General features: G+C 39.9%; 1 protein-coding gene across 1 annotated transcript; it reads left to right on the top strand.

The window, feature by feature from the left end:
* The first annotated feature begins 6,585 nt into the window (after nucleotides 1–6,585).
* On the top strand, nucleotides 6,586–11,902 carry LOC102721314 (zinc finger CCCH domain-containing protein 5). Its single transcript, XM_040527381.1, has 7 exons — nucleotides 6,586–6,946; nucleotides 7,104–7,276; nucleotides 7,800–7,868; nucleotides 8,383–8,496; nucleotides 8,579–8,851; nucleotides 9,243–9,563; nucleotides 10,919–11,902. The coding sequence occupies exons 1-7, from the start codon at nucleotides 6,886–6,888 to the stop codon at nucleotides 11,282–11,284; spliced, it is 1,377 nt and encodes a 458-aa protein (XP_040383315.1). The 5' UTR covers nucleotides 6,586–6,885; the 3' UTR covers nucleotides 11,285–11,902.

The following is an 11,902-nucleotide window of genomic DNA, read 5'->3' as shown; positions in this document are numbered from 1 at the left end:
TGTCATTCACATTTTTTTCTTCCTTAATTATGCCCTGTTTAGTTGGCCAAAATTTGTGGTTTTGCAAAAAAATTTGGAACAAATTTTTGGGAACTAAACCCTATTAAATGCCCAACACCCCTAGAAAATGAAGCCAACAATACCCCTATTAAATGTCTAATGTGAACATCATTTAAATCATAAATAGGTGGCACATGAGCAATTTTCCGGTCCTTGAGCAATTTTCCGGTCCTTAAGAAGACATCATGAGGTATTAAAATTTTATAATAAAATTTGGTCACCTCTTGATACCTCGGTATCATGAGATATCAAATTTTTAACTAAATTTTTTTATACCTTTTAGTATCTACTCAAGAATTGTAAAATTGCTCATGGCAATTACATGCAGATTGTACCCATAATTAGAGGGGCAGCCTGTCCGAAATTAAATCCAGCCATGCACAGTAGTATGAACACCCTCCTTTTTTTGCACAGCACGTTATAGTGGTCGAACTACCCAAAAAAACTCAATCCGCCGAAATTTTTTGCTACCAACCAAAGATTTTGGCAATCTAAAAGGGCACTTAGGTCTTGTTTAGTTCCTAATTTTTTTTTAAAAAATATCACATCGAATCTTTGGACACCTAAATAAAGCATTAAATATAGATAAAAAAAACTAATTGCATAGTTACGGAAGAAATCTTAAGACGAATCTTTTGAGTCTAATTAGTCTATAATTAGCCATAAGTGCTACAGTAACCAACATGTGCTAATGATGGATTAATTAGGCTCAAAAGATTCGTCTCGCGGTTTCTAGGCTAGCCGTAAAATTCGTTTTTTCATTCGTGTCCAAAAACCTCTTCCAACATACGGTCAAACATTTGACGTGACATTTCACCCAAAAATTTTCTCAATCTAAACACCACCTTAGTACGAAAGGTTGTTTGTTGCTTTGAGATTCAAATGCCTAAAAGTGGCTTCTGCTATGCTGGAGAGCCAAGTGCAATGACGTCAAGTAGGTAACATGATTGGAGGTATTAAGTTAAGGCCTCATTTAGTTCTCAAAAAGTTTCAATAAAAACATTACATCGGATCTTGGACATTTAAATGAAGCATTAAATATAGATAAACCAAAAAACTAATTGTACAGTTATGGGAGAAATCGCAAGACGAATTTTTTGAGACTAATTAGGCCATTATTAGCTATAAGTGCTACAGTAACAAATATGTGCTAATGATGGTATAATTAGACTCAAAAAATTCGTCTCGCAGTTTTTTGGTGGAATCTGTAATTTATTTTTTCATTTGTATCCGAAAACCTCTTCCGACACATAGTCAAACGTTTGACGTGATATTTGTCGTAAAAATTTTTGCAATCTAAACGCACCCTAAATGCAACAGGAAATTATAGTCTTTTCTGTTGAGGTTAGTCTGGTAGGGCCTCTTTTGTCTTTGTCTGTTTAAGCCGGTCAAACCCTGATGACCTTGTGGTTAATATTGGGCGCTGGCACTATCTGGCAGGTCCCGTACGGTCTTCCTATGCGCTGACGGAAGCGCGTGGTTTGTGGCCCACATGGTATACACTATCAATAGATTGTGTATTTGTCGGTAAACAGGGTTTTCATGAGGGAGCTCATCTAAATTTTATCATTTATATTATTATTTATATGACCATTTAAAATAGATCTTTTATTTATATAATACATCGCTTTAACATAATATTTATATTGTTTCATCAATATATATTTTATTAATATTTTATAATCATCTTCAATTATGTTGATATTGTTTTCTCCTCTTGTGATGGGATGTTCAGATATGGCGGGTGGAGAGAGAACATTTTATATTTGGAACTTCTCTTTTCAATGGGTGATGCTTTGTGATGCTTTATTTTTGGATGATAAGATATATAATTTGCTAGAACCTCTTTTTTCTCACACATCATCTATTTTTAAGATGGATGATAGGATGTATGATTTGCTGGGTTTGCTCTAATGCCATTATCTTTTGGCTTTTGTAATTTAAAATTTTCAACCTTAAATTTAAAATTAAGGTTTTTTAGTTTATTTTTAAGTTTTGGCTTTTTCATTGATATGAACACGTAAATAAAAGTTTTATTTGCTAATTATACAAACATGTTAAAACAAAAGATGACTCCTTATATAGGTCATCTCCCTTTCGTGCAGCTAGAAATGCTTCAGTGTCGCAAGGTTCGTATAGACCTCTCATCTCATCCTCCAGTTTCCCTTTGTAAAAATTTATTATTATTATTTTAACTTTTTCATTTTAAAATTATCAAACTAAATTCTAAAACTTATTTGTAGATATAAACCTTTCGTCCACATTGTGTAGTGCTAAATGCCATTCTCATTGGTATGACCAAATAACATTGTCGCACCGTCAGTCTAGCGTAAAGGTGTTATTTGGCCACTTCATATAGAGTGGTGTGACTAAAATATTAAGATATCAAAATAAGTTTAGGGAGAGTTTAATTTTAAAATTAAAATTAAAATAGTTCAAAAAATTGAAAAAAAAGAGATCGCTTTGCACATCCACTGTTGCCCCTCTCTGGTTATCATGACTTTCGTTGTCATTTGCCTTGCCATCTTCCTCTCATCTCTCCCAGTACCAAGCGCAACATTGCCATCCACCTCACCACCTCCTTCCCTCCTCCTCTTATATGTGTCATAATATTTTCATTGTCCTACCCTCTCCTAAACAATAATATTCTCTTTGCCTATCTATCCTTTCATGTATTCGACAACTCTTAATATCGGATCTGTTGCATCCATCAGCCTACTACATTCTTTTCCTCGTTGCTAAGGCCCCGTTTAGTTTCAAAAACTTTTCTCAAAAACATCACATCGAATCTTTGGACACTTATAAAAGCTAATTTTATAGATATGGGGAAATCGTGAGACGAATCTTTTGAGCCTAATTAGTGTATGATTAGCCATAAATGCTACAATAACCAACATGTGCTAATAACAGATTAATTAGGCAAAAGATTCATCTCGCGGTTTCCAGACGAGCTGTGAAATTTGTTTTTTTATTTGTGTCCGAAAATTCCTCCGACATTCGGTCAAACGTTTGACATGATCTTTTACCAAAAATTTTTGGCAACTAAACAAGGCCTAAGGAGACCACAACAACATTCGGCTTACGGTAAGACTAGCTGGTACGGAAAACATAGCAATATATTAGTATATGATTAATTAATTATTAATTATAAAAAATATAAAATAGACTAATATGATTTTTAAAAATAATTTTCCTATAGAAAATTTTTATAAAAAATACACGAAAATTGAGTTAAAATACGCTGTTTAGCAATTCATCCGTCGTCGAGCCATCACCATCCAAGTCACCCGTTCAAAAACATCTCCCCACCGCCCTGAACATTAATCTATCAGTGCCAGTACCATATACAATTGCAAGAGAAGACACTATAACCAGCCAATGAAGACGATTAGAGAAGAAAAAAAATCTCACATGGATCGATTATGAGTAGATTTAAGCGATGTTTTTATTCCGTCATCCATTGAGTAGCAAAGATGATTATAAATTATTGTGGCTTGCATTATTGTAAACTAACAACCTATACAAGCTCCGATTTTACGTAGGCTAACTTTCCAAGCGTGAAAACAAACATCTTGTTTTCCTAAAGTGAAATAGATAATTTATTGAAAATTGCGTGTCTCAAGAACACCCCCTTTACATACTCCTTGAAACATTTTATAGATGTGCCCGTTCTTTATCTATAAGGAGTGAAACCATTTTATAACCACGGTAGATTGTACTACTTTCGTAGAAACCCCATTCCACACTATATTACCATGCCCCACACACCGCCACCTTGCCGTCTATAAATACCATACTAGACTACCACACCATCCTTCCTCTTCCTATCTCCCCTTTTCTCTTTCTTTTCCCTCTTGTTTTTCATCCCAACCAGTGTCTTGCGAAATGCACGATATTGTTGGGACCGTTGCCATCGACAAGAAGCTCGCCAGTGTCCACCTCCCTCTTTCCCTATATTCTTGACCTCGCCAGTGACGCCCCCTAGCACCTTGCTTGGCCAAACGGAGAAAGGTCTTACCCTTGAAGCAGATGATGGCTTGGGCCCACATTGGCCTATCCGATGAGGCCGAGTGTCCCTCCTCCCCTCGTGGCCTATGACATGTGGATCTACCTACAAATAAAATAATTATCTGTTTACACATTTGTTCGTCGATATTGATAAATTCACCAAGTGGACTGAAGTCAAACCAGTCGCGGCCATCGTTGTGATGCCTCCAAACTTGAAGGTTTTTCTGTTGGCTCCACGGATTCGCATCTTTTGACATTATCAACAATGTTAGAGTAGCACAATGGTGCACATGGAGGAAACCGACATGATACTACAACAAATCTACTGTACAATAATATATCAAATCATTGTGACAAAAAATAATAAAGTTACTGTTTTATACCATAGCAAATTAATATAACAAGTTATCTGTAAGTTGATGTGGACAAAAAAGAGTGTGAAAAAGAAGTGAGATCGACTCTCATGTAATAGTTAGCTATACTCATACTCTAATTAAGTAAAATACATTAAATATAAAGATGAGATAAAGTGATATGAGATAAAAAAACATAATCAACCTTAGAGCAAGGCTAATGATTTAGCCTGCTGCTGGCCAAATACAAGTGTCATGTCACATTAAGCCAGCAATACAGCCAACTCATATAATGGCTTAGCTATTAGACTGGCTAAGAGAATAGTAACATTAAATATATAGCTATTTAGTGCTTACATGTGCACATGATCAACTGTGGTCTATATCTGTGTGGCCATATATCAAGCAACAAAGAACACATACCATACTTGCAGATCGGAGTCCTCAAGATTGTCAGCAATGGGCGCATGATTCACAGATGCACCAATCCCAGGCGGTCCCCAACAAGCTGGGCCTTGAGCGGTCAAGGCAGCCATGCTCGGGTGATGTAACTGGATGTGATTTAGGCACGTATTTGAGGCCTTAATCTTCGATTTGGTGCGCGTGGGATTGATTTGGCGGGAGGCGGAGGGAGATTTCGTGGGCAATGGAGGTGTGGCGCAAGGGATCGAGAGGAGGAAGATGGCGACTGTTGAGTCGCCCGAATCGAGCTGGGAACGGGCGATATCTCCTCGTACACTGTGATTTCGCCCGGCGTCTCATACACCGCCCTCTTGTTTCTCTCCTATGTTCTCCCCCCTCCACCTGGGATTTTTATGATGTGGACAACTATTTAGCCTGTTGACTGGACCTTATTAGACTTGCTCTTAGAGCAAAGCTAATGGCAGCGCCGATTGCTGGCGAAATAAAGTTGCCACATCATCTTTTGCCAGCACTAAAACAACCTATTATAATGAGCAACATGGGAAGTGAGCGTTTGGCAGATTATTTAATTAATTACCACCCGTTTGAGCACTCTAGTAAACATGCGTGCTCCTCGGGTGGCCTGCTTGCGCTAGCAATGAGTCAGCGACGAAATACTCCCTCCGTCCTAAAATAAACCAATGTTTTACTTTTACCTACAATGTTTGACTCTTCATATTATTCAATTTTTTGCGATAACATTTTTGCTTTTATTAGATGATAAATCATGAATACTACTCTACATGTGACTAACTTTTTTTCCAGTTTCTTAATTTTTTTCAAACAAGACAGATTGTCAAACGCTGGGCATAGAAACCAAAAATTTGGTTTATTAAGGGACGGAGAGAATACTCGCCAACACTTGTCTTTCTTCCGGCTAGGATTTCTATGACATGAACATCTATTTAGACCGCTGACTAGGATCTATTATACTTGCTCTTATAGCCAATCAATTATATTTGTTGACTCCAATATCATCTTCCTGTCGGTAAGATGATTTTCTATTAAGGTACTGTTTAGTTCCCAAAAACTTTTTCCAAAAACATAACATTGAATTTTTAGACACCTAAATAACACATTAAATATATATGAACATTAAAAGTAATTACACGGTTATAAGAGAAATCGTTAGACGAATCTTTTGAGCCTAATTAGTACATGATTAGCCATAAGTATTATATTAACCAACATGCGCTAATGATGAATTAGTAGACTTAAAAATATTCGTCTCGCGGCTTTAAGATAGAATCTAAAATTGATTTTATAATTAGACTACATTTAAACTTTAAATATATTATCTTACGCGTGGTACGATCTCTTTCCTAAATTTTTTTTTTCAAACTGAACAGGTCTAAACCTGCTTTTAGTGCGTAGAGTGGATCCAATCCCCACCACCACCACAAAGCTGGAGAGAGAGAGAAAGTTGCGTAGGCTCCTCCTACTAGCCGGCTAGCCAAGCCTTCCCACTGGCTACTCGCCTACTACTCCTCGTGAGGAGGGCACGTGACGAGGTGGGTCCCACCTGCCAGCCAACCATCCAGCGCCGCAGCAGCAGCAGCAGCAGCAGCAGCAGCAGAGCGAGGTGGCAGCAGCCAGCAGCAGCGGCAGCGACCGTCACGACGACCGCGCATTCAATGCCCAGACGCGTCTCCGCCTCCTCCCACTTTTCCGTCTCCCCACTTTCCCCCTCCCCTTGGCGCCTCCCTTCCTCCGCCACCCCCCGCTCCCCCCGCCGCTGCCCTGCCCTTGCTTGTACTACCACTGTGCTCACGCGGAAAACCCACGCGAGCGTACGGAAGAGAGAGAGAGGGGAGTAGTGCGGAGCAAGGCACGCCGAGATTTTTGGTGGGGGGGAGGAGGAGAGGAGGGCGGCCTCCCCGCCCCCCAATTCTGCGGTCCTCCTCGCTCGCCCGATCGATTCCGACGACGCCGGCGGAGGTGCCCCGATCGGTCGCGGCTTGCTGCAGGCGGAGGGGAGTGGGGAGGGGGTGGGGGGTGGGTGATGGAGCCGTACGCGGCGGCGGAGGGCGGAGGGGGAGGCGGCACCGACACCGGGCTCGAAGGTACGGAAGCGGAATTCCTTGTGGGTGGTTGCTGTTGTGCTGCGCGAGCGGTGGCTAGGGTTTTGGATCCTCGTGGTCGTGTGCTCGGGCTCGAATGTGTACCGCGTTGTGAGGTGTTTGTGCTTGTTTTTTTTTTTTTTTTGCTTGTTTGATGCAGAGTCGATGTGGAGGCTGGGGCTGGGCGGCGGCGGCGGGGAGGCGGGAGCGGTGAGGCTACCGGAGCGGCCGGGGGAGGCGGACTGCGTCTACTACCTCCGCACGGGGGCTTGCGGCTACGGGGAGAACTGCCGCTACAACCACCCGCGTGATCGCGCCTCCGCCGCCGCAGCGGTGAGCATCAATTCCCCTCCTCGCTGTTTTAGCCTTTTTTTTGTGTGTGTGCTTCTCGTGCTCTGCTCCCTTCACCTCCAGTGAGGCTATGACTTGAGCTAGGCTGAAAACGACCGACCTGTTGGATTACGCATGGTTAGTTTGGATGGGGGCTTCAAGCTGAAACCTCTCGCTGAGAATTAATTCTGCTTATGGCCTCGGATCTTATCTTGTGCGCATGGAAGTGAAAGTTGATTGCGCCCTTGTTGGCAGCGATGGTTGCTTGCTTAGTTTGCTGTCTCGGTCTTGTGGTTGATGTGGACAATTTTTTAGCTTCACATTCAGTTCTTGTTTGCTCCCGTTTCTGTTGGCAAATGCTTTATTTTCTTTTTTCTGTGCTGCTTATAGCTCACAGTAGATGACTATGTGCACTCAATCTTAGCTAGAGTGCAGTAATTGTGAATTCATGACAATGGATCGAATTCAAGGTATTTCACCCTACTTTTGATTTAAATATTTATATTGTGATTTGTTTATTTACTAGTTGAATGGTGGTGGGAAGAGCACACATTCAGCTGAGTATCCAGAACGTCCAGGGCAACCAGTCTGTGAGGTAATTTATCTGACCCTCGTTTTGTGCACCTCACTCATAGAGTCATATGAAATAAGGCCTTGTTTAGTTCCCAATTTTTTTTTCCAAAAACATCACATCGAATTTTTGGACATCTAAATAAAACATTAAACATAGATGAACCAAAAAACTAATTGCACAGTTATGGAAGAAATCTTGAGACGAATCTTTTGAGCCTAATTAGCCCAAGATTAGCCATAAGTGCTACAGTAACCAACATGTGCTAATGACGGATTAATTAGGTTCAAAAGATTCGTCTCGTGGTTTCTAGGCTAGCCGTGAAATTCGTCTTTTCATTCGTGTCCGAAAACCCCTTCCGACATCCAGTCAAATATTTGACGTGATACTTCTCCCAAAAATTTTCTCAATCTAAACACCACCTAAAAGGGCCGTGCCTATAGAAGTGGGCTACCTATTTTGGGTTATAGATGTGAGACTTTTTTTTTTATGTTATGTGCTGCATACTCTTCATTTACATTTTTTCTAAAATTTGCAGTACTTTATGAAGAATGGAACTTGTAAGTTTGGCTCTAATTGCAAGTATGATCACCCAAGGGAGGGTTCTGTACAACCAGTTGTACTAAATGCCAGTGGATACCCTCTACGCCCGGTGAGAATTCATTCGATCAATTCTTATTAAAGTAATGGCCTTCCTTTTTCAATTCTGATGAAAATTTTCTTTTAACCTGCAGGGTGAGAAAGATTGTTCCTACTATGTCAAAACCAGCCATTGCAAATTTGGATCTACATGTAAATTCCATCACCCAGAAACTGGTGGAGTTACACCTAACATGTATCCGCCAGTTCAACCTCCGCCTATCTCTTCCTCTCATCCATATCCACATCTTGCTGGCTGGCAAATGGGGAGGCCTCCTGTTTTGCAAGGATCATTTTTGTCGGGCTCATATCCACCAATGATGCTCCCCTCCACAGTCGTACCAATGCAGGGATGGAACCCTTACATTGTAAGTTTCTGTTTTTTTTTTTGTACCACATGTAGTGGATCATCGAGCAGGTGTTTTATTGCAAATAATAAAATGGATCTGCTAATCTAGTCCAATCTATCTAGAAATCAAACTATTATCTTCTTAAGGATATGTTTTGGATATTCATGGTCAGCACAATGAAACATTATCTAATAAATAGTCATCACAATGATAAGAGCATTGGCCAGTAAGAGAGAGAGACTACAAAGTGGCTCCCGCAATTTAACATGAATTCATACTTCTACTGTAAGAACAATTGAGCATGATTTCTTAATTTTGTGCTACAAATGAATGCTGATGGAAGTGTCAAAAGAAAAATAAATAAATAAATAAGCTGTATTGACCTCATTACTCTGCTTTATGTTCTTAGTCACCTGTGAACCAAGTTGCGTCAGCTGGGGGACATCAAGCTGTCCAAGCAGGACAGTTTTATGGCTTATCGCACCAAGGCCCTTCATCTGCAGTCACTTACAGCAGTCAGTATGCTCCATTATTGTCTTCAGCCATGCCTTTGAGTAGTAGTAAACAAGAACCTGCCTTTCCTGAGCGACCTGGGCAACCTGAATGCCAGTATTACCTGAAGACAGGGAGTTGTAAATTTGGATCTGCATGCAAGTATCATCATCCTCAGTATTTGAATACACCTAAGTCTAACTGTATGCTGAGTCCCCTTGGTCTACCTCTTCGTCCGGTGAGTAGCTCCAATGGATCAATTTGTTTTTATATGCTTAATTATATGTAGTATGTTGTTTTCCAGGATATGTAGACTGCTTGAGCCTGGACCAGTATTTTGATATGCTGTCCCTGATAAAATTTGCACATAGTTTATTGTATTGACACAGACCAAATCGATGGGTGAATTTTGGTACACGAGTTTAGTCTAATTGCAGATTTTTTGAGGCCTGGATGATCATTCAGTGCATTTCATTTATTGGAAACATAATCCAAAACTTCAAACTGTTGCATCTAGTAATATTTCTGTTATAGTAGGACCTGCATTGTTAATGTTTCATTTTTTTGGCTGAAACATTGATGAAGTCACCTTCCAATTGAAGTTTGAAAACTATTCCTTTGCTGAATTAGAATTAGCTTCAGTCACCGATCCTGTGTGACCTACTTGGTTCTGCTTGAGTTCAATGCCAACTGTAATTGCGTTTGAGTGGAATGTTTTACAGTTTCCCTGCATCCGCATATAAAACAGTGCAAAGTGCAAATCTGATCCATTTGTTCTTTTAAATCATTCTGGTTTGCAATTTAAAGTATGCTAGTATAAAGTAGTCTAATTTATGTTTTTTTTTGGTAAATGGAATATATGATTCTCACATGTTTTAATATTTACTGATGTTTAAATGACATTATCTTTGTTGGGTAATACCTTTTGTCCCTTTTGATGCTTCTTGAAATAAATCTCCTAGATATGTATTTTCCTGTTTTTTTCTTTTCAAAATGAAATTGCCTTGATTAGTTGCCCTTGTGTACCAATTTATGAGTTGATGCTTGCTTGCACATTGATGTCCTCTAGAAGGCCAAACAATGGTAGCTAGCATGAGACTAATGGTAGAACCTGGAAATTCTGTTATGTGGTGCTCAGCATCTTTGCCTTTATGTATTTATTAGCGCCAAGGAAATAAATCTTTTGATAGAGCTCAGAAGATAAAAACTCTATTCTGCATGGCATAACAAATATGAGCAGAAGAAAGAACTGCTATTAATATATCTGATCAGCAGTTGATGACCTTTTGCTGTGAAAACTGTAACTTCATTCTGTAGTTCCATGTCTCCCTTTTTTTCCGTTTTGCAATATATTTTCTTGAAAATTCCTTGGTGTGTGTTTACATAATGTTTCTGTAGCATTTCATTGTCTGTAAGTAGTGGCAATCGAAGTAGAATCTAGTGTTGAGTTCCTTTTGATAAAATATGACATTAACACCATGTCCTTATGAACACATGCTATTATTGTATCTGGCATTATTCATTGAACTCTCTATTTGTTTCTGTTTGCACTTGATGTTGAAGTTTTCATCTGAAACTTTCCTTTATTTGCAGGGTAGCCAGCCATGTGCTTACTATACACAGCATGGATTTTGCAAATTTGGTCCAACTTGCAAGTTCGATCACCCAATGGGTACTCTAAACTATAGCCCTTCAGCATCATCTATTACTGATTTGCCTATTGCTCCCTATCCTCTCAATTTTGCTGTTGCTCCCGTGGCTCCATCTTCTTCTTCATCTGATTTGCGGCCAGAATACTTTCTAACCAAAGAGTTCTCAGCTAACCAGTCTTCACCACCTGGTGGCACTACATGCGGACCTGCTGGAGCAATAGTAAAAGCATATGCTCCACACATGCTTATTCGACCTCAAACTTCTGGAGCTGGTGGCCTTGTTACAACTCATGGTGGATATCTCTAACCGCCTTCAGCAAACTTCTCAGATTTTTTTTTTGGCATAGGGTGAATGAGATCTCATCCCCTTTTTTGCGTCAGTTCGACTTACCCTATCAGCATCAGTTCACTTGGACCCCCACTCATTGTGAATAAGGCAGCAACTGACATTTGACAAAGGCATGGCCAAGGTGGTAATGTTGCCACCTGAATAAATTTATCATAGATAGATAGGCAGTGGCAAAGCTCTTTCACTTGCCGTTTATCTCTTCGTGTCTGAAATGGAACAGAGGGAATCAAAGTCCAGTTAACTGGTTGACTATCATTGCAGTATGATTCAGAGCTCCATCCATCACAGTACATAATTTTATCGGCGAGCAGGCCGCCGGGTTTGCACCACTGCATGAGTTTAATATGTGAAAGTTATATGGTTCGGTCGCTCTTGCGCAAACCTTTGTTTATTTTAATCATCATCATATATATATTATATATGCAACCGTGACTTCAGCTATATGCATATTCACATATACACTGGGGGTCAAGAAACTGTAGTGAGAACTTGGAACCCTCAACTGAATCGCGTCAAGCTAACTTGCTGCATCATCATTTGCTCATTTGGATCCGACTTTATGTTTGAACCCTGAAA

This window comes from Oryza brachyantha, chromosome 1 (assembly GCF_000231095.2).
Source record: "Oryza brachyantha chromosome 1, ObraRS2, whole genome shotgun sequence".
Lineage (NCBI taxonomy): Eukaryota > Viridiplantae > Streptophyta > Magnoliopsida > Poales > Poaceae > Oryza > Oryza brachyantha.
The sequence above is the reverse complement of the archived record's forward strand: the minus strand, read 5'-3'. Positions and strand labels throughout refer to the sequence as shown.